Source organism: Hypomesus nipponensis, chromosome 2, assembly GCF_054491055.1.
Source record: "Hypomesus nipponensis isolate SF chromosome 2, ASM5449105v1, whole genome shotgun sequence".
NCBI lineage: Eukaryota > Metazoa > Chordata > Actinopteri > Osmeriformes > Osmeridae > Hypomesus > Hypomesus nipponensis.
The window spans coordinates 18,471,118-18,495,000 of NC_140362.1; the positions used below are offsets into that span (position 1 = coordinate 18,471,118).

The following is a 23,883-nucleotide window of genomic DNA, read 5'->3' on the forward strand; positions in this document are numbered from 1 at the left end:
CCAGCACGCTTCCGCTGCGCCACTCTGCTACACAACCCAGATGGGATAAGACAGTTAACAAAAAGGTTTTGGTCACAGAAGACATGGTTCAGGCCCAGATAACATCCACACTGGTGGATGTGGGGGGATGTGCAGCAGAGTGGCGCAGCTCAAGCATGCTCATAACCCAGAGGTCGATGGATCGTACGTCACAGCATTTTAGCCTGAAAATTCAATCATTGTGCTTTCTTCGTTGCCTTTGTGGTCTGTCCTGAACTCTTCACCTTTTAAAAAGGTGAGCAGTAGAGTCCTTGAATATATAAATACTTTTAATGTTGGGTCAGGCTGCATTTCGTGCTAACATGTTTAATGCACTCTATTCACATTACATAAAGATCAAGCCTGAACTAATCCTTCTGCAATACATCAGTGTTGAATTTAATGCCCAGCAAAGTTACAGTGTCAACCCTTCAGAGACTCTTTCTGTGTGTGTGTGTATGTGTTTGGGTGTATTTAAGTCCAGTAAGAGAGAAACAACAAGGAGGTCATTGAGTTTGCTCCTTCCATACATTGCTTGGACAGTAATATCAGAGATGGTGTCCATGGCAACAGAATCTTCTCCCTCTGAGGCTGTTTCAATGACAACACCGGTAGCTAAACAGAGGCGGCAAGGACAGACACAGGAGAGAGAGAGAGAGAGAGAGAGAGAGAGAGAGAGAGTGAGAGAGAGAGAGAGAGAGAGAGAGAGAGAGAGAGAGAGAGAGAGAGAGAGAGAGAGAGAGAGAGAGAGAAAGAGAGAAAGAGAGAGAGAGAGAAAGGGAGAGTGAGAAAGACAATCGAAATAAGAAAAAATGTAGATAAAGTGAGAGTAAGGTGTAGAGAGTATTTTGTAAGGTCAGACGATTTTATTTAATCAATAAATATTGGATACTGACCCAACATATTGAAGTGCATAGTTTTGTCCACTGTATTGACAGCTTGTCCACTTGAATTCTTGTGAAATGCACAGCAATATCATCTTTAAAGAGTGACAGATAACACAATATTGGCTGTTGGGTATTGCTGATGTTGTTCAGGAGCAGACAATTCAGACAAGCAGTAAAGATGATTACATGGTTAACATGTTACGTAATATTTTAGCCATAGTATCTTGATTTTAAGAGTTCAAAAGGTAATTCAAAAGTTTAACAATATTGCTATTATGTAACATGTAGCAACATTTTTGAATTACTTTTTCTTTTGATCTCTTAAAATCAAAAGGCTATGTATAAAAAGGGTTGTAATTCTAACATAGTTCATGGTTTATGAATTTAACCTGAAATTGAAGCTTATAGTGGACACTTTTACCTCAAAGTCATTGTTTAATTTCAAAGCTAATATGTACTGAGTTAAAAACAGTAGTAGTAGTGATACCAGAGCTGTTGTGACTTGTTAATTCCATTTGACAAAGCTCTAAATAAAAAAAAGGGCATGATTGGGGTTTAAATGCTTGCCTCTCCCTGTAAGGGGGTAAATGGACCAGACCAGACTCCATCCAATAAGAGGCCAGAATGAGCAGTGACCTCTTTCAGTGTTCACACTTTGCAGCTCAATAAAAGCTTATGACCGACTAGGCCTCCTTTGCAACATAGTTTGTATGACATGTGAAAGGTAAAGTGTGAGAGTGAGTGTGCGTGGGAACTTTACAGATGGAATGATTGTGTGTATTTACGTTATTATACACTATATGTATAGGCACATAGTGTATGTATGTTATTGTACTATTGTGTTTTTGCATTTGTTTATTTATGTGTAAAGACAGGCAGGAGCATTTCAAGTATCAATAGGCTATGCAAGAGTAAAGACACTTTATAAGGGAAGAAGATATTTAAGGAAAACGCAGGAAGAGAGGTCATGTTAAAAAGGTTTATTTCAACAACTGTCTGAATCTTTCAGTTTGAAGTCTGTTTTCCCAAAAAAGTACAAAATAAAACAAGTACATCAAAGGATTAGAAATCACATCAATGAAAACAAAGACACATTGTGTTGTTTCTTTTATATCAATCCAAGCAATTTTTTCATATATTTATACATACTCACTTAATTAGTCTGACAAACATTGAAACCTCTCAGTAGCTTTTATCTTTTTTACAATGATGTTTAACTTTTTGTATTCCTTATGATTTTTTCTTTTTACAAAATACACCAATGCAGGCAGGGGATTGTATGTGAATATGTGAGTGTGTCTGTATGTATATGTGTGTGTGTGTGTGTGTGTGTGTGTGTGTGTGAGAGATTACATGTCAGTGTGAGTATGTGTGTGTGCGGGTGAGGGAATAGGAGGGGAATAGAGCGACAGCAACAAAGGGGTGGGGCTGCGAGGCAGGGGCGTGAGTTGACATTAGGGAATCGCTAGGCGGTGGCAGGAAGGGGATAGGAGCTTTAAGCTGGGGATTGTGTTCTTTTTTGCTGTGGCCGGGGCCAATCTGTGGCAGTGTTGCCGTTTGAAGACGGTAGTTTTGTGGTAGGTTGGTTTGTTGGAGTAGTTTGCGTGGTGGACGGGATGAAGAGCGGAACCGAGCTCTACCTCTCCTCGACTACGATTTTTACATCATGTTATTCTGCAGCGAGTTTACCTCCGAGGAGTTCTCCTCGCCCAAGACCTTGTGGTTCTCATGTTTGGGGGTCAGGGAGTTGTGGATGTTGAGGGACTCATCCTCCTTGGGCGGGGCCTTCACAGGGTCCTCCAGCTTGTTCTGGGCATTGGGATCATCCTAGCAGGGGGAGGGTTGGGGGGTAGAAAAGTTACAGTTAGACCCCCCCAGAGTGCCACCATCCCCTAGAAGACCATCCCTCCCATTCACTTCTGTCCTCAGCTCATGCTCATCAATGTCTTCTTATGGAAGTCTGATCCGTCTGAACCCTGCACAGTTCCAAAATGTCCATTGTTGAACCTTCTAAAACATTCACTGCACTAAATTAACCTATCATCACCCTTGCCACACGTCAAAGAACCATGTGAGTGTACATCTTAGACGTGTGTAATGTAAATGCTATGTGACTTTAGTCACATTAATAAATACTTATTTATCTTCCATATGTAATTTATTTACTATCGTAGATGCACCATAAGTATAGATGGCCCGACTGTCAATTTGTTGTAAATTATGTATAAGCTATCCCTTTCAATATGCTCAATGTACACCGTAACCAAAAGTGAGCAGTTGATTTGACTACTCAATTGTTATAGGCATAATCAGTATGCAGGGTTTGCCCATTTGACTGGTCATCTGGGTGACTGAATAGTTGTAAGAGCACCCCACCCCCATCCCCTTCACAGCCCACCCCACAAAGCAAGTACCCATCCAGGCATTCTGGGAAGCACATGCATAAAAGCCCTCTGGCACATGCATTATTGTAAACCCCCCATCCCAATTTATATCACTCATACAGTCCCCCCCATCACCCCATCCTATTGTGAATGAAAACTATGAAACATGTGTTCAATCCACTCTCACGTTATCACATACCAACATATTGTCTGTGGAACCACCATCATACATACTCTAACTGCTGGAGGATTCAAAAACAAGGGATTAAGAGACAACTCTGATTCATTTCAGTCCCTTGGGCTTTCATTAATGTCAGAAGGAGGCATTGTATGGCCATTTTGTTTTATTTTTTCTTGGCTGGTTATCATTATTGATGTTGCATGGCATCATTGACCCAACTGCTGACCAGTGATGGATGTGTCTATCTGCACTACTCACTACAAACTGACTGGAACATTCCCCCCTCCATACACACAGACACAAACAAAATAACAGAAAAACAGCAAAAACATACAGAACACACAAACTGTTACACTTATAAAAACATACACACACACACAAATACACGTTCATTCACTTTCTACAGACTCTGAGGGCTGTGCCATTACAAACACAAACTGTAATGTTTGTTATTTCAATGGCACTTTAAAGGGGATGGTGAGAGCATTTACCCATTTGGCTGTTGGCCTAGATAGTAACTTCAGGCAGGACGTGGGGATATGTCACTTCCATGGTTACTGGGTAGGGGCCTTCTTTTCTTCCGTCAGCGTGAAACTGGAAAATGTGTGTTTTTGTTTGTTGTTGCTTTTCAGTGTATGGGGGTACGGGGTGAGAGGGACACTTGTGGGGACTTGTGGAGTGTGTTTGGAGGTTAACAGAGATATACGGGGTGTTGAGATGAAGATGAGACACGGACAGTTCTTTGTATCCTTCCAGGTTAGGAGTGTTCCTGATACTGCTGTTGTTATGACTTATACAAAGACTGATACAGTCTGAAAACAAGCCACCCCACAGTGTATCGTGCATAGAATGTATTTGTGTGCTTATTTCTTCCTGTCTTTGGTTTGTGGTCATGCCAGTGCAAAAAAAAAAAAAAAAAACTACCAGATGTCAAGGTGTTTGTGTGGGCACAGACTGAACATGTATTTAGGAAGGACACGAAGAGGCCAGGACGTAACATTACTGAGTCAAACAAGGTGTCACAGCAAGAGGGCCTCATTGCTCTACACTGGCAAAGGCACAACACAGTATGGCTCAGCTCAGCACAGCACAGCACGGCGCACTGGCCAGGAATGGACATTGAAAGGGACCACAGGCACATTCCTGCTTCTAATTTCACATTTTGACACAGACAGGACATAACAGCAATACTGAAACATGTCAGATTTAGTAAGACATGCTGGTATAACCCATTTGATAGGTAAATACAGTGTATTGGTGTTAGGCTATGGTTCCAATTTTCATTCAGTCAATTCCTGGAGCTGATCCTCTATTTAGGGTGTTGATTGAAAAACAAATTGAAATAATGTACAGCTCCACAATTTCTATTCATTTGATTTGATTCCTGGAATTGACTACCATTGGAGTATAAATTGAGTGGAAAAAACGCAATTTATTTCGATTTTAGGAAAAGTATTAATGTTGACACGAGATTGAGGGCATTCAGATGCAATCCATTGTGCTCAGTAGGATGGTCCATTAAATGCACAGTATTCACAGAGGGTTATTGCTCTATTACTCTAAACATCTGTGTTTGTGTGCGTGTATTTACGTGTGTGTGTGTGTGTGTGTGTGTGGGGGGGGGTTGTATGTTACATGGTCAAATGTTTTAGGTAATCCACATGCACGTATGTGGATGTGTGCGCTTGAATGTTTATGAGTATTTCCCTGCTTGGATGTAGGTGTCTGCCTGTCTGCAGAGAGAGAGAGACAGTCTGAAAATAATTACCTGTGTTCAGACTTTCCTCTACTGCAGACATTTTTCTTTGGTTAGGAGCTCCACTGGGATATTGTCAGTATCCTCTTTCTGGCACATGCAAAGGACACTTTGAGGTCACTAATGGCCAGCTCCTGACTACCACTAATGATGATTATTAAACTACTCAAATAGGTATTTACTTAGCATATTAAATTCACTAATTTTTTGTATTGATCTTATCATAAAATGATTTCCACTACACTGTTTAAAATACCTCACAATTTACAAAATATTATATGAAAAAAATCTATTGCGGTACTTACAATTTCTTGGATCATTCTTTCCTACCAAGTTATGCATCTCAATCACTTTTTATTGATTTTATCCAAGATAAACTAGGTAAATGTATACCTGCCTATTTAGTTTACTGACCATGTTTCCATGTTGGGGAATGGGAGGGAGGTGTGGATTGGTCTATTGCGTTCAGAGAGGGTGACTGACAGGGTCACAGTACAATGAGAGAGCCATTTGGGGGAGGGCAGGGGCAGGGGGCAGGGCCATTTGAGGGTGAGTTTTCTTACCTCACAGTCGGGCTCCTCTTTGGTCTTACATTCCCAGGTGTATCTGCTCATGGTTTTCTGAGGGGAGGGGGCAGGTGCAGAGGGTTATACGCCTCAAATATACATAAAATCCACAGAGTGGAAGCAGAGAGAGGGGGAGAGAGATGGAGGAGAGAGAGAGAGAGAGAGAGAGAGAGAGAGAGAGCAAGCGAATAAGAGAGAGAGAGAGAGAGAGAGAGAGAGAGAGAGAGAGAGAGAGAGAGAGAGAGAGAAGTATAGAGTGAAAGAGAAGACAGAGAAGACTGATAGTGGCACCCAGTAGGAAGAGAGCTTCCAGATGTATGAGATAATACTCCCAGCTCACCATGGCTCTACCCATATATGGATGTGGTGGACTTCCTTTAAGTAACCAGGACGTTCTGTGACCATGGCTGGTTTGGTTATTTTTTATAGAATGGGCCGGAACAGGGACACAGTGGTGTTAGTTTGCAGTCGTTGGTATACCTAGTTCTTGGTTGTTCACTATAATGTTATTTTTAAATGTGTTTACAGATGACTTCTACATTTGCAGTGTTGGTTAGGCATGCACAAATGTTAATATTAGTCATTTATTTTGGACTGTGGACACTGCTGGCTGTATGGCCAGGAATAAAAATTGGAACAGTATTTAACTTGTGGTGGTGGTGGATATATTCTTGGAGGCTTTCGGAATGATTTTAATGGTATTTAATAGTTACTTGTGGCATAGCATGGCTTATGCATATAGATTGTTGCTGTGTACTTTCATTATTTCAATATTTAGGATAAATCGAAGCTAAATGAAGTAGCTGGAGGATATGAGTTGTCCTTATGATATAATTAAAAAACATAAAACCATACTGTAAGAAAACCACTGGCTGTATAATTCCATTTTTCAAACACCTGAGTTAAACAAAGCCATTCTGTCTTGGTTTAACATCCATACCATTTGCTACAGATATGCTGGTAAGAAGCCGAATGTCAAAACGAATGACCTGAGCCAACACAGTACAATCCAGGTCAGTCAGATAAAGTCAAATTGGATTAGGAGATATTACAAAAGCTACCGACAGAGTTGCTAGAGGGTGGAACCACATAATACGTAGCTAATTCACACAGAATTAGTAAAAACCTGTATCAGGACATGTTAGTGCTGGCACCAGCTCCAGCCTCTCATGCTTCCATAGGAGTGGTCTTTGCTTTCACTTGTAGCTCCCAAGCCACCTACAGGCAGCAACCAGGCATTACATCTCAGATGTTTATCCTGATCATGTAGCCCCGCCCTTTTTCATATGGTTACATTGGCTTTACTGTTTCATTCCCTTAATTAAAGAGTCCTTTCTCTTTCTGTCCCACAAACCTATATATTCATATTCAGGATAAACGAGTGAAACGGACATACATTTATATATATATATATATATCAAAGCAAAGCAGTGGGGGCGCATGTGAGCTATAGAGCAGGCATGCAATGACATACCGATGCACAGGTAGTCGGAGGGAGATCAGGTCAGGGAAGAAGGAGATGGGGGAGGAGGGTTACAGGGAGGGGCTTCAGGGTTCCTCTCACGTTTGGCCAAACCCAACCAGACCACAATACAATTTCAATTGGTCGCTCCAATGTCTTGTTTTTTGTCTTTTATTGAAGATGTTATGAGTGTGTGTATGTGCGTTTATGTACCAATGACACCTTCTAGTGGAATCAATAGTTAATAAACCAGAGAACTCAATAACCCACAAACATCTGGATACTTTACAGGCAGCTTGCAGCCTTGGTAACAGACAGTGATGCCTCAGTAATGGTGTGTGTGATGTGTGTAAAGGTGCATATTTTATTGCTCAGTATGTCTATATTTCTATCTGTTTGTCTGTCCGTCCTCCTGCTTTTTTTCAGGGTTCACACCTGCTTCAAAATGAGAGTGAATACCAATACACCCTCGTCTGCAACCCTCCTTTTTTGACCCCCATGGAAGACATTCATGCCCATGCGGAGGGGAGGGGGTAGAGAAGGGGTGAGAGAGAGACTAGAACCACGTTACCTGACAGATAATGTTATCATAGTAAGCCAAAGCACGGGCATGAGGGACGTTAGGAGGGGTGTCGCACAGTTTCCTTACATTTGGGTGGGAGCCCTCAGCGATGGTAGACAAGGAGAAATTATCATTGTGCTGCTCCGATGGAGGCCGGTACTTACTGCTGGGAATGGAAGAAGAGGACAAAAGAAAGAGAGAGGTGGAGGGGTGAAGGATGAAGAATAGGGGTGGCCGAGGCAGAGTAAAGAAGAAAGGAGAGAAAAGTGTAGTTGGGTAAGGAAAAGGGTGACATGGGGTTGAGAGCAGGTGTTGGGAGAAAAAAAATAGAATGACAAGCAGATAGGAGAAATTGGAAAGGACAAAATGATAAAGAACAAGGGAAAGTGTGATGTCGGGGATGATTGACAGAAGAGGAACAGAGGAGATACAGAACATATGAGATAGGTCACAACAAGAAACAGGACAACGGCACGTTGGTAGGAGAAGGGAGGATGAAAGTAGAAGGGGAAAAAAGCAAGAGGAACATTAGAGCAATTACAGTACAGACCAACAGACATTTGGACAAACAGAAATACTGAGTATAGCCACGGATAAAAGCAACAACAAAACGCATCTCATATCCATCTTTTAGTAATAGTAGTGACTCCCCTTCTTAAATACTGTCACAAATTATGTCAAACATAGCAACTTTTTTCCCACGTTTGCAACTTAGTCAATTAGTGCAACAACAGACACCTCTGAAGGACAAAGCCACCCCACCCCCTCCCCCCAAATCTCACCAAACCTATCAAAACCTTTTATTATATACCATGTACCATTGCCCTTTTCTCAAACTCTTCATCTCCCTCCGTCTTTCTAACCTCCACTCTACCCACACACATACAGTTTTCTCATTCTATCATATCCATAGTTAAAGAACCTCTGAATCTCTTAAACCCGTCACTGGTGTCTATTCTCTCTGTTCTTGATACAGCTCCAGGATAAAGATTTCATAAGCAGTGTGACAGGCCCATCAAAGATGCAATAATGATTAGGGGAGATGATAGGAATAGAGCAGCTGCCCGTTAACTCAGCACCAAAGTGCTTGACTACTGAAATCCTGCGCATGGGTGTGGAATTATTCAGTTTAAAAAAATGATTGTGTGTGTCTGTCAAGTGTATAATGTAGTGTGCTGACATCTGTACAGTTGAATGTGTTTTGCGATGTGAAATGTGTTCTTGTTATATACTGTATATTCTTGGCACATTAGATATAAAAAAGTGAAAGAGATAAAAAGATATATATAGAGAGAGTGCATGAGGATTAAGAAGTATGGTTTCTAAGTCACGGACAGAGGCTAAGTGACTCAGTAACATTCTGGACCTCTGGCAGAACTCTCACCCTGTCCTTTCTTAAGATTAAGAGACATCCCTTCATCCCTATGTATCTCTCTTTCCCTCTCCCTCTCTTTTTCCCTCTCCCTCTCCCTCTCCTTCCCTTCTCTTTCTCCTTCTCCTTCTCCTTCTCGCCCTCCCTCTCCCTAACCATACTCCTACACCTACCCCTAAACCCTTGTATTTCTCTCTCCATAATTCTCAATTTCTGTCATTGTCAAGGATGCAGACACCATCTTGACTGTGGCAAACACATTGTGCTTTCCACTACAATCACCCTTGACAGACGGAGGAGTGGGAGTCTCATGTATCCATGAGTCTGGTTAGCAGTGCCCAACACATACTACATGTGACATGCAACACACTCACTGATACACACACAACACATAAACACATGCACGCACACACACACAAACACGGTCCCTCATAAGCACACTCGCATGAGAACACACAGACACACACACACTAATGCTCTATTCAGTGTGTCGCGCTGAGTTTTTCTCTCTGCAAAAGCTCTTTCCTATTCCTGCCGGCTCCCTCCTCCTCCCCCTTTTTGGATCTCCCGTCGCTTGCACACTTGCTCCCCTTTCTGTCTTGCCTCCCCTTCCCTCTTCTACCCCTTTGTTTCATCCTGCCGTCTTTTACTCCTCCGCTGTATGACCTTCCCTGTCCTCTTACATTTTGTTGGACAATCACTTGATAGGGTGTGTAGTCGATGCTCTTCTATGCTGTACATGCATACACCTCAGGTCGCACAGCTGTATGTAGGTCAACCCCGCCCCCCTCCCTCCCGCCCTCCCTCCCGGCCTTGTTTCTCTCTATCCCCTCTTTTCTCCCCTCCCTGCATCCCTACTACTCTCCCCTCACCCCCGCTCCAGATCGTTCTGCCCTACTTTCAGCTGGAGCTGAAGCAGCAATGACATCACCCTTTTGCAGCAAGCGCATTAGCGCAACATCAACCGAGAGCGCCATTTTTCTTCACCATCTTCCTTATAATCTTTACCAAAGCAAGTCTGACACTATCATCCCCGACTGAGAATAATGGTTAGTTGTAGTTAACGGATTATGGATGCAGTCTGCATTAGCATTCACACGCTCACCCACTGCGCTCATACATGGCTGCACTGTTGCTAGGCAAAGCGCTATGCAGGGGCAAAGCCACAGCAGCATCCCTGTATACCACACACCATTTATTTTCTCCGCCTCTCCTTCCTTTTCAATATATACTCAATCCATCCCTGGTTCTATTTGCATTTTCATTTTTTTCCTGTTTCCTCTCTCATCTATCTTGTTGTCTTGTTTTCCATCCACTTGCACAGTGTCAGCTCCCTTTCTCTTTTATACTCCCTCCTCCTTCTTTTCTACATTCCTTCATTGTCTCCCCAGCTCATTTAATTTCCTCCCCCAGTCTGTCCTGATGCTCGCCTTGTCTCTTTGCCACCCATCCCCCCTTCCTCAATCCAATCCAGTTCCCCATTTCACTCTCATTCTCTCTGTCCTGTATCTCTCTTTATCCCTTGTTGTCAGTCCACTTGCTACCTCAACATCAACTATTTTGGATTCTTCAGCTTGACCCTTCTTGCTTTCTCAATCTCTTTCATTTCTTTACGATCCTCAGTTTTCATCTATACAACTGATTCCCCCCATCGACTGAGGTTTCATATAAAATCATGGTTGGTAGCAGTGGCTGCTGTTCCCATATACAATTATTTATTCAAATGTATCTGCAGCCTGAACGGTACTGAAAGGCAAGGTCACCCAGGTATTCGTTGAGAGTTAGTATTTGTTTTAAGTGCTTTGTGAGATTTTGACAGTTAAACCATGACAAAGATTCTGGACCCCAACTCAGACACACAGCCATGGTCTGACATCACAGTGTGGTGTATTACTGTGTACTTTACATTGTCGATTAATATATTTATTCAATGTTTAATTGAACATGTTGTTGTTGTCGTTGTTGTTGTTTCTCATGCTACACAGTGCCATTTCTGTTCATCCAACATATTTAAAGCCAAACTGAATCAAAGTTTTTATTTTAATGTGTATAGGTCTCATCAAACCACTCACACATCTTGGTTACACAAATGCTGTAACTCTAGTGTGATTTCAGAGATTATTTAAAAAAAAATTATAGGAGCCGTTGGTTTGCTCTTAACCCCCATCTGACTCCTTAAAGATAGCAATATGATACCCAGAAAACACATTAAGAAAATTGTATTTGTGAAATTCAGGTATTTCTTAAATAAAATGGAAAGCGCATCACCTACGGTATATAATTGAACCTAGTTTCCCCTCTGTTCTGTATACACATTTGTACTGTCTTATTAATGTTTTGCTTCTTTTTTTACAGATTAAATTGATCTGGTGCATTATATTTTCTCCTCTGCAACCCCACATATACCTTACAAGTTTTACCCCTTCCCTGATCTTTGCTAAGACCTTCCCTAAGACAGGCTGGCCTATCTTATCCTCTCCCCTCTGCTCACTCACCTGCGTTTGCGCAGCTTGTTGTTCTCGGTCTTAAGCACATGGAGCTTCTTGGCAAAGCAGACAATGATCATGAAGAGCAACAGAACCATGAGGGCTGATGCCCCAATGGCCAGACACATCACCTGGAACTCCGTGACCACAGACTCGCAGCGTGCCCCCTTGTGCCAGATGTAGTCCTGCACGTTACACCTGGGGAGAGATGTGAGGTTGGAGACATGAACAAGGTGAAAGGAGAGGACATTTTGTTAGTTGTGCGTTTGCTGACAAAAGGTATTGACAGACAGTTCATCTTCAAAGAACACTACAGTTAATGGAGGTGTGTGTGTAGTAGTTGTAGACGTATATGTGTGCACTTTTGTGAGTCACTGTGCAATGCTTGATAGATAAATGTTCCTGACACTGTGTCATAAAGAAATTTAAACACCTCAATGTACTCTTTTAAAGACTTTGCTCAGTCAGACGATTTGAATAATACCTTAATTCTAAATTAATTTGCTCGCAAACCTCTGGAATGTTTTTTCTGCATATCCTTAAATCAATGAAATATGGGTCTGAAAACTGAAAATACGGAGTGGTTTTTTTTAAAAGGTTTCCAAACTAGACTTCAGACGTGAAGGTCTGCTGTGCTTTGTAGGTTATGCAGAGTGGAAACGTCAACTCTCAGTTGGAACCAGCATTCAAGACCTGCATCGTATAGTTGTCAGGCTTTAACCATGGCTTTATATGGAGGATAATGCCATCACCCTGTCTGAAAATAAAACAAGAAGAAGACAAAGAGCCAAGGGCTGTTTTCCATCAATAAACTCACAGTCACATACACCCACAGACAAACTCGCGCAATCAAGCACACGTGCAAACACACATTTTTGTCGCCATCTGAGTTCCAGACTCTCTTTGCTCCAGTTTGGCAGCGTGCAATGTCCGCCTGGAGACAGAATCGAGAGAGGCAGATGGCTTTGTCTGCTGACTCTGGCATCTAAATCCTTAAATCTATTTCACCGCTTAACAAGACTGGAACCCTATTAACAAAATCGATCTTACTGTTTAATATTATTTTAACCACAGGGTGGGAATGTGCTGTCATACGTAATTTCTTCACAAGATCCAAATGATATCAACAGCATTGATCAAATTGTTTGAAAAAGCAGAAATGTCACATGCGCATGCAGACAAGAATGAGACCCAGAAACACACACAGATGAATGAGGTGTAGACCTTCCACATTTATATTTTCAATGTGAGTCAGCAAAGGGTGTGACAGACTTTTGGTCTTTCACCCTGCTTCCTGTATCCTGTCTCTTTCGTGCCCAGGCTGAGCATGCCCGACAAGGGGCTCTGGGACAGGACCAAGGAACATACTCCATTAGGGGAAGGTGTGCCCAGACTACTGATGATGGCAAAGGGTAAAAGGAAAAGAGTGGATGAGACATTTACAAAGGGACTTCAATGTGCTCTCCTTGTAAGTGATCCCTATGTGTGTCAGTACAAAGAGGAGTTTTATGGAAGGCAGAGGGAGCCAAGGAGGGATAAAGGGAGGGAGAGACACACAGGGGTAGAGGATAAGGATGTCTGGTTGCCATGGTGACCCAGCTGAGCAGCACAAGAAGCAGATGCAGCGCTGACATGACATTCCATCACATGTACACACACACAAGCACACACAAATCTCTCGACATTGGTGTTCATGCTCCAGCTTTGGCAATTTATTACACCAACTGTCTCAAGACGTGTCTCTGTCATTGTTTCTGTCTCCCTCTCTTTGGTATGTAAAATGTCTTCCCATTTCACTTACATTTGACCGCTCCTTCTCTCTCTTCTCTCTCTCTCTCTCTCTCTCTCTCTCTCTCTCTCTCTCTCTCTCTCTTTCTCTTTCTTTCTATCTCTCTCTCTCTCTCCCCAGCTCCACTAAAAAGCCCATCCCCACAGGGCCTTCAAAACATCTTCAAAACGTTATCATTGGTTAAGTCGCTGAGGTTTACCACAAACTTCCAGTTGAAACCTTTAACTTATCAAATGGCAGAGTTACCAGGGAGTCTAAGCCTTCCATCACAAATACCCTCAATATTTACCTGATTAAGCCTGCAAAGTCTTTGGACACACCAAATCTGTGAGAATCCTAAAGATATTCCATTGAAACTTGGCAGTCAGAGGGAGCACAGAAGGACCCGCCCCCTACTGGAAGGACCCCGTATAGTGCTCTGCAGGAGTGATGAGGAGGGTTAGGGTGGTAGAGTAGTATTAAGAGGTTTGACCCTTGCGTAATAGCGAGGCTAACTGGATTTAGGGGCAAGGGTAAATCGGCAGGGTTAATGGGTTGATGGAGGGTTGGAGGATATTACTGTGAATAAGGTAACAAGGACGTGGGTGTTGGGGCAAAGGGAGGTGTCAGGGTGAGGGTGAGGTTTAGGGGGGGGTTGGTGAGAATTGGATGAAAGGGGTCAGAAGTGGGAGGGGTGGGGATTCTGTGGGGTGTGTGTTTTTGTCTGTCTGTTTATTCTTTCCTTTCTGTAACATGTCCATGGCTACACAAGGCTGCTGCTGGGTGTTCATACTTCTCTCTAATTATATCAAGCTGCAACACACACACACACACAGGAACACAGTAAATGGGACCTGGCTCTGTTTCCATACTGGCAGGCTGGATAAGTTCTGACTCATTCTCACACTCTCTCAGTTTCACTATTTCTTTCCGTGTTTTTTCCTTCTCTTTTCCTCCACTCCTACCTCCTCTTCTTTGTGTTAAACTCCTCTATATATTTTATTTCAGACTGTTGTCCTCAATCCTCCAGCTGTAATGGGAATGATGAAGGATGTTAGTGTTTTCGGGTCAAATTCATCACTAAAAAAAATTAGAAAGAGATATTGCAGGTCAACGTAGAAAGAATTATTGACATTAACCACTTAGAGACAGCATTCCTGACACAGATACAAAGATGTCTTGGAGATCATGCCATAATGTTTAGCAGCCAGAATGTCCAGGACACAGCTCCTTCCTATTTTCATATAAATCTCATTTCAGATTGGTTCTTATTAATATTGTTACACTGTCGGTATTCATTTCAATCACAATCCAAAGTCCATCTTGTTCTGCCTCTGCAGGACAAGCAGCACTTTTAGGAGAGTGTTTTAAACAGAGGGCAAAGCCCTTCACTTTCACCCTGCTGTAATTGAATTGGGCTGGAGCCTCTGTCTGCCACAAAATACACACACACACATAAATTGGAATCCAGCTGTCCCAGAGCCCCATTGACCCATATTGCCTCTGTGCCCAACAGTCAAGCTGGACTTGGACTGTTCATACACTCTGAATACGATTGACTCACTCTAAGGAAACTGCCTTTCCTTGTATCTAGAGCTCACTGACTTATAAATTCATATGGGTACAGTTGTATTGCTCTGGGCTTCTCCAACACTCTGGCATGTTGATTACCACCACAGATCACCACTCTTTACTGCCCACACAGACTAATGATGATTGGAGGCTAGAAGGATGAGAAGAGGTAACAATATAAAGTCATGATTAGGACCTTGTGTATGACATTCTGCACCATATGTAGTGGGAATGAGATATGGCTATGCCGTAAAGTAACAGTCATGCAGATGGAGCTAGTAACAAAAGCAAGACAGGGAGCAATGTGTGTGTGTGTCTGTCTGTCTGTGTGTCTGTCTGTGTGTGTGTGAGTGTGTATGTGTGTGGAGGGCTGCTTGGCTGAACATTGATTTTCAACTTATAATTTTCTATATGTATGTGAGTTGTGATTTTAAAAATCACAATTTACCAGAAAATGCTGCTGTATTGGGTGTTGCTGGGCAAAGATGAGGCTTGAAGGTTCAAAATAGAGTGTAGAAACAGGACTTGAGTACAAAAGACTGGTTATGACTGGTTTAGATATAGTCTCTCGTCTATCTCAGAGTGATATATCGCATCCTCAAACAACCTTCCTTGAGCCTTTGTTACACTGTCTGACCGATAAAAAGGGAATCTGCTGAGCCTCAGAGATCTGTCCGAAAATCATTGAGTGTATGTCTTTGTTTGCAAGCATCTATAAAAACACATTGTGATCTTGAATAATTTGGTTTTAGTTTTACCTCTGTCCCTGAATGTACCAGGTAGTGTTCTTTCCACCACAGAGTGAACGCACCCATCTGTGTGTGAGTGTTCCTGCCCCACAGATAATTACGTTGGCATGGCAACCTTTTCTGTAGGATATGTCTGCGCCAGCTCACTTCCCCTCATCTTCATCTGTGCCAGTCAGAAGAGCAATGACCAACCAGAGACTAACTGCCGTACATAAATAATCCATGCAGATGTTCGGTAATGTTTTATGTATGGAGAAAAGAAACATTTTGGCATATATCTGCATAACGAGCTTGATTTCTCAATAGGTTTTTATACCATTGTTAAATTGATGAGATAAGAATTCATTTGTGCGTATCATTTATTTATTAGGCTTCATTATGTTTCAACTGCTACTTCAAACTGGATTCAAATCTGTAAAAGGGGTCAGTTAAAGCATAAGTGTTGCTGCCTGAAACATATATTCCCAACCAAATATCTCACTCCCTCCCTTCCCCCATAGGATGTCATAGCTTTCATCTATGTTAAAATTGTCCCTTTTCATTCCTTGTCATGGTAACATTGTGTCAAGATGTATCCACTACATAAATGCATTGTGAGAAACCATGTGAGCAAAGTGTGGTTGTGGCTTGAATCTGGACTGTCTAAATGTACTGAATTCAATTGAACAAAAAAGTATATAAATGCACCTGACCTTCAGTCTCTACCTACATGCATTACTACCATTTGGAACTTTAGTCATCTGAACCTTGATTAACTATTAGTGATGAAGAGGTCTGTGCAACCATAAAACGGGACAGTATAGCCTTCAAGTGGAGGCAGAAGCACACTACTCATATGGTGTACACAAATTAAAAAATAAAAAGTATGGTTGTTTGTTGGTCAAAAACTGTGTGTGTGTGTGTGTGTGTGTGCGTGCACATGTGGTTTATGTCATTGCATGACTCATAATTCTTACTGCTCCAGAACGAATTGCTCACAATGACCTGGCAAAACATAGGAAGTTTCCTCATGAAGTTGCCTAGTAAATATGCCAGGAACACATGGGATTTTATTCCACATAGGAATAAATTGCTCCACATGTGGTCACTTGATCTTAACATGCCGTAAACTTGAAAAACTGAGATCTGAAACTGTTGCTCCTGTTGCTAGTATTACATAATATATTAAAGAGTGTATTTTACATATTTCAGAAGGTGGCAGAAGAAAAACATCATGAATGTATGTGTCATAAGTAAGGTTTTTGAGGTGTGTGTGTGTCTGTGTGTGTGTGTGTCTGTGAATGTGACAACACCTACCTGCAGAAGACTCCCATGCCTTCCAGCAAGTAACACTGACCCCCGTTGAAGCAATAGCTCGGAGCCAAGGTGTCGCACGGTGAGCGGCAGGTACCGTTCTGCTTCACATAGCCCACGCGGCAGCCACCTACTCCGTCTGAGCCGTCCACTGACTGGACGGCAGGGCGACCAGGGGCAGAGGCACCCCCGCTTGGAAGAGCCTCATCTGGAGTAAAGGAGCCAGAGCTGGGGCCCCTTGGCTTGGAGCGGGATGGAGTGCCGGCAGAGAGCCTCAGATCTTCGTCTCCATCGTAGGTGTCAGTAGTAGTGCTGTAGGAGTATTCGTCAGCTGTGGGCGACACGCCGTCTTCGTAGGGTGTGAGGTAGTCGTAGTTGTCAGGCATAGCCCATGAGGTCGAATCCCCACCCTGCAGCTCATGGGCTAGTGGAGATGGAGATGGAGAGGGAAGGTCCAGGGCGCGACCTCGGGAGGCATGGTCGAAGAAGTCCACGGTCAGGACGTCTGGGTGTGCGGGGTTGCCGGCAGACGAGTGTGGGGCAGAAGTGGTGGTGAAGCGGTCCAGATCAAGAACCCGGTCCAGGTCCTTGGCATTGAGCCAGGGCACCTCAGCTTGCTGGAGACCTTCTTCTTCCTCCTCCTCTTCTCCCTCACTCTCCTGGCCACGAGAGGTGCCGGGCAACAGGAGCTCTGTCTCAGCCGAATCTGGGCTTATTTGTGGTGGGGCTGCCACACCTTCCTCCACAGTTGGCTCCACCCCTTCTTCCAGCATGCCACTACCCTGCTCCTGCTCCCCGGCCCGGGGGGTACGGCCTGCCCTCTGGGTCACCGCGACAACGGGACTAGCTGGACCGCTGGTGCCTGCTGCCTCTACAACGTTGTTGATTTTGGCCACCTCCTCCATTATCAGGGATGTCATATTTGATGTGGTGTCAAACTCTGTGGCATTTACCCCCACAGAATTCCCTGCAAACACATAGGAAAAATGTATGATGGTCCTGCTCATGTCAAAACCACATACCGTCTTCGGTCATCAGAACCAAATTGACACCAAAACAGAAATATACACCTGTACTACTCACATGAGGGCACAGCATGTCACTGATGCGTCCTAATAGAAAAACAGTTGTCAAACTAATACTTTGTGCTTAAATATACTACCAACAGTGAACCAATCAAGTTCAATCCCACTAACTGTTGTATATGGCACCAACACATGTGGAACTCAAAGTCAACAGCGCCAGTAAATGATCTAACATGCAGTGGCTATTTTCAGGGAGTTTTCAAACATGCTCTGGTCTGGTCATCACCCTAATGCTAAACTACACAAACAAATTAAACTAAAACGGGACTAGACATTGATCTATCCTACGGTCAATTACTTCATCAAAGTGTGCGCTTGTGATTCCTTTCAAAAGCTGCTTTGGCAGTCTCCATGAGTCTTCTAGGATTAAGTGTAATAATTTACTAATGTACTTGAATGGCAAGGATCTGGGATTGAGGATTAGGGGGTTGGGCTTTAGGTCCAGGGGGGTTCTCAATGGGGGGAGGTAGCGATCGGGACCGTCTTAACCAGAGCCTGATAAGGTGGAACATATTTTTGAGAAATTAAAGGTCAGAAACTTTACTTCAGTACATTTCTGATTAAGAGTAGGAATATCTCACTGTCATTGTAATTTCCAAGACTGATATCTAAATGCTATAACGATGTCGTCTATGTAATCAAAACACTGAGATTTGAGGTGATTTTTACATTATGAGAAAATAAAATCATCATTGTGTCAATACTAAATACCATTGCTCATGTCTTAGCTGAATGATTATGTCATTGATGAGGTGATGCCTGGAATTCTAAGAAAAACATTCACACCCTCGCATAAACCCAAATTATATGTGCAACACTGTTTGTTTCATATGCTTATCATTAGCATTTTAAATACGTATCATTTCAATAAATATCTCGCCAAAGGTAGTTTAGGTGATGTCACATGAATAGAGGGGGGATTGACAGGTTGAAGCAGGCAAAGTCACCAAAACTGGGTCTTTTTAAGAGCAGGGTGAATTTGGGGCTAATCCATAGAGCAGGGAGTATCAAGCTGAGCCAGCCAACATTTCCAGAACTACACTCTAACAAGCTTACAGACCACTTTACTGTGTTGTGAATAGTATACACATACACACAATAATACCCATCCCATCACTCACATGCACACAGACAATCCCAGCAGCTCTATGACATAAGAGATGCAATCAAGCATTCCACGATCAATCATTCCCTCATTAAGTGACAGATTCTCTGGCAAACAGGCTTGTGTGCCTGTGGTTGAGCTCCCCTGGGTCGCTTCCTCAACAGACAGACAGCTCCTACACTAATGAGACACTTTAAACACAGTATCAAATGCTGTATAACAATCACACTGAAAGAATTGCATGTCTGTAGCTAAACACTTGCAAAATAACTAGAGTGAAGAAATCCTTAGAAGGTCAAACATTTACCTCAGGAAATTTCTTTCAGTTTCCTTCCAAAATAAAAATAAAAAGAGCAGGAAAAGGAAGCTCTTCGGGAAAACACAATTTTCAAAGGAATCTTTCACTCTTTTGGACACTCAGGTACACACAAACACACAGTTGGGGAAATGCAAATGCTGTTCTTGAGGACAGCTAGATCTTGGAGGCAGTACTATATCTGTTCGCCAGAGTGCTTTACTGCTTTTTCTGAAGTGAGTTTCAATTAACAATGTCTCCTTTTCACCATAAACCTTGTTAGCCTAATTTGATTAACAAGAAGTTGATGTGCTGCTTATTGAGGTGCATGTTTACAACTGACCTGTTTAATAGAGAAACGTCTAAAAAGGTGAACCAGCAGCTTTGTCTCTCACTAGCACACAGCTCATTATCACAGTGTCCTATCATCTGACCAGATGCACAAATAGAGGCTTTTGATTCAATAAGGGTAATTGAAGTAATCCTCTCAGTTATAGGCATAGAGACATCTGCAAAGAGTAAATAAGGGACTGCCCAAAATGTGTGTTCTTTAATATGGAACTAGAAGGAATGGAATGGATTTTCCTTTGAGCCATCTGCTGCTCCCGTGATGGAGAAGTGGTCGTTTGTTTAAGTCACATTAAGAAAATAAAATATTTCTGTTAATTGATCTGGTCTTCTGGCCCGGCTACAGTGGGAATCTGTAGGCATTGCCATACCGTGACCAGGTCAAGTCTGGTGGTATCTGTGTTTTAATGTGTTCTTCTAAACCGGGTTTCTCCAAACCTGGTCCTCGAGGGCCGCTGTCCTGCATGTTTTAGATGTTTCCCTCATCCAGCACACTTTATTCAAATGAATGGTCATTACCCGGCTTCCACAGAGCTTGATAACAACCCATACATTTGAAACAGGTGTGCTTAAGCAAGGAAACATCTAAAACATGCAGGACAGCGGCCCTCAAGCACCAGGAATGGAGAACCCTGTTCTAAGCCCTGGACTTAGCCATTGATTATTTTTGGGGTCCTAACCCACTGCCATCATCACCAGGACTGTCAACTCCAGGAGAGGCTAAACATGGTCTTTGTCCTCAGGGGGGCAGACTATGTTACATAAGACAGCCCCTCCAAGGACGGAGTGGTGGGGGTTTTGTGTCTGTGTTTTTTTTTTGCGTTGGGAGAGGGGGGGGGGGGATGTTTAGTTAATTGGGGTAGCTAGCAGCCCCCGTGGTGGCAAGCGTGGGTGGCGGTAATAAGAAGTGTTCAGTGTTGCCAGGGACAACAATTGGCTAGCTAGCGTTGGCTAGCCGCCGGGCCCTCGCTTTTGTTCCCTGATTACTATAGGATGCGGTTAGAGGCGTCCAAATGAGACTGGAGATTTTGACTGGATGTGACAGACAGTAAAGAGGATGAAGATTGTTTCGGACAGGTTTGCCCCCTTTTGCGTCCCCCCCAGACGTAGTCTGCTGACCCAGACTGGAAATAAAGGTTGCAAGTTCGGGGTTGAAATGGGTCGATATTGAGACAAAACGCAACAGAAATGGTTGCAACTGCAAGTATGGTTGCGTCACTACATCCTTCATCAGTCACGCTACCTCACATGAGGTGGAGGGGGGATTTTTTACATTTGAACAATACTCATTTGCATTTATTTGGATTGAGATACCAATCAAGTCCCAAGTCACCCCCAATACAAACACACGCACATGCAAGACCACCATGGATATTATATGAGCAATTTCTTATCTTCGCTCAATACCACTCATCAATATCTATGTAAGTAGAATTGCATATGTCTGCATTCAGCTTTAATTGAATAGCTCGGCATTGATTTTCACCTCTCTCTCGTTCTCTCAGTCACTCTCTCTCCTACTCTTTTTCTCTCTCCCGCTCTCCCTCATCCTTCGATTGCACAAATCCTTTCATTTCTGCACTCAACAGGTGGCAGGCTTGAGGAGGGATGTGTTGCCATGGGAACAGACTCACCCTCACTGTGCAGTGCGTTGAGCAACGTTCAAAAAAGATCTGCATCACACGACACCACACCACACATACAATACATGCACTAGCACAGCAAAGAATATGGTACAGTATACAGTGTATAATGCTGTGCGACCAAGAATGTGTTTGCTTCTTAGTGGTGAAGACGGGTGTGTGTTTTTTGTGCCCTATTTTAGGTTAAACAGTTTGTAGATTGTATGTATGTTTGCTTTCAGTATGTGTTTGGGTGTATTTGTGTGTTTGCATGTGTTTGTGTGAATGTTTGTGTGCTTACTTGTACGTGAATGAGGTTGATCTTTGTGCACGTGTGGTAATTGCAGCATGATGTGGCAGTGTCTATGCATACAAACACAACCTATTTACCTCCCCCTTAGTCCAGATTGTTTTAAGTAATTAGACTGTTTAAAACCCCAGGTGGGGGAAAATAAGGGTGGGGGTTGATTCGATTAACTCCAAGCTTCTCAAATGACGGAGTAGATCACACAGGCCAAATTAATGCAGCCATCTGTAATCTTTTAATGTGATACGTCTTTCTTTCTCTTTCTTTCTTTAGAAGGCTATACTGTGGCGGATCTCTCTAACAGGGGGTATGTGATGCTAATATGACATGATTCAACAAAGGAAGCATGGAAATGCAAGTCTCAGTGATGTAATATGCATGCAGAGCATGGTTTGCTCCAGCGGAGAAGATAAGACATGTGCCAACATCAGTGTGGGTACTTGGAGATAAATATGAACTCAATGACACAACAAGAGTAGGCACAGGCACAGGCACAGGCACAGGCACAGGCACAGACATGAGCGCAGGTGCAGATGCTGGAAAACACAAAATGGACACACGTGCAGAACACAAAAGGCACATAGGAGCAAAAATACACACATTTCACACATCCTGCTTTTTTTCTTTACATAAGAAATGTAAAACGTCTTCCTATTTTGTTCAGCAAGCACTGCAGCGTATTCCACAGATGTACGAACATACACCCACCAAGGTTGTGCTTAAAGGTTTACAGACACACACATACACACACACAGATTTCCAAAGAACTGGCCAGGTCATGTCAATAGAAACATATGCAAATAGGGCTCCTAAAACAAGATACAACATTTGATTTAAAACTCAAAAGCCAACTGATAGGAGGTTTACCCCAAGCAAATGTGTGATGTTGCAGATGCACACATGCTCTTGTGCAAATCAAGAGGCTGTTTACCTGGAAATGCAAGCTGTAAACATAAAATAGGGCCATTTTTATCTCATATATTATATGCCTTCATCTCTTAATGGTGACAGCCTCCTGTGTATTGTTTAAATATTAGTCAATATTCTCATATCGATTTTTAGTCCAGCACTTTTAGCTATCCCATATGTCTTTATAAACATAAGACGGACAACATCTCTGTTATTATGCAAAATTCTAAAAGTGTTTTTTCCAAAACTGCTATAAAAAGGCTAGGGGATTTGGCTTGAAGATTAACACACTGCACATCAAAGATAATCTGTCAGCAGCAGATGTGTGTCAGCAGGCCATAGAGGAGAGAGAGAGAGAGAGAGAGAGAGAGAGAGAGAGAGAGAGAGAGAGAGAGAGAGAGAGAGAGAGAGAGAGAGAGAGACACAGAGAGACAGAGAGAGAGAGAGAGAGAGAGAGAGAGAGAGAGAGAGAGAGAGGCAGACTGCTCGCTGGGGGGACAACACATAAATCCTAGAGATGTATGTGGATGAGCCTTGACCACCATTACCTTCTCCATCACCCACTCTGCCCCTCCCCCCTATAAACCAAGATGGGGGAAGGGAGAGTCAATCTCCTGGTTTTACAGTCTACATGTACCAAGTGAATGAATATCGAAAATGGCGACGAAGAGATATTTCAAAATGTAATCCCATATGCATTCTTTTTAAATTGATTTGTTTTCGCTGTTAGAGCTCCCTCTGTGTTCACTGCATGTATTCACAGATGTAGAGTAGGGTGCCGATGCCAGTCTGTCAGTGATGCGAAGAACTCGAGGGGCGAGGGAGGGGTCTGGTTGAATTCGATTTCGAAAAATCTCTGATGCATTCGGGCGTAAAATGTTCAACCTCGTTCAATATTCAACAAGATCAAATTCAGCATTTGAAAATGTTGCATTTTTGAGATTTTGAAGCCAATTACGCGCAAGGTGTATAACGAAGGCCTTCGTGCGCTTTCCTGTTGTAGCATAAGAAAGAAAGGGTCCTCTTTTTACGGGTTCGACAGCAGCGCACTAAATAGACTGCTCGTTGACAGTGGCGCAAAATCTCCAGTGGTTGAAGGACATACTGTTTAACTGTCACTCATGGACTGGTATCATGGAGCCTGTCGCGCATCCTT

The 23,883-nt window shown here is 42.9% G+C and overlaps 1 protein-coding gene across 4 annotated transcripts in view; it reads right to left on the reverse strand.

The window, feature by feature from the left end:
* Positions 1-1,870: 1,870 nt before the first annotated feature.
* cspg5a (chondroitin sulfate proteoglycan 5a) overlaps positions 1,871-23,883 on the reverse strand; it is a 23,269-nt gene continuing 1,256 nt past the window's right edge. Inside the window, exons 2-6 of one of the 4 annotated variants that reach the window (XM_084670648.1) lie at positions 17,060-18,023; positions 11,684-11,872; positions 7,904-7,979; positions 5,790-5,846; positions 1,871-2,732 (exon numbers count right to left, since the gene is read on the reverse strand). In XM_084670648.1, the coding sequence (XP_084526774.1) occupies positions 2,565-2,732; positions 5,790-5,846; positions 7,904-7,979; positions 11,684-11,872; positions 17,060-18,023 (1,454 nt within the window). In that variant the 3' untranslated portion in view covers positions 1,871-2,564. Of the gene's footprint in view, positions 2,733-5,789; positions 5,847-7,903; positions 7,983-11,683; positions 11,873-17,059; positions 18,024-23,883 lie in introns of all 4 variants that reach the window. The other 3 variants (XM_084670639.1, XM_084670661.1, XM_084670653.1) reach the window with 3 other exon arrangements.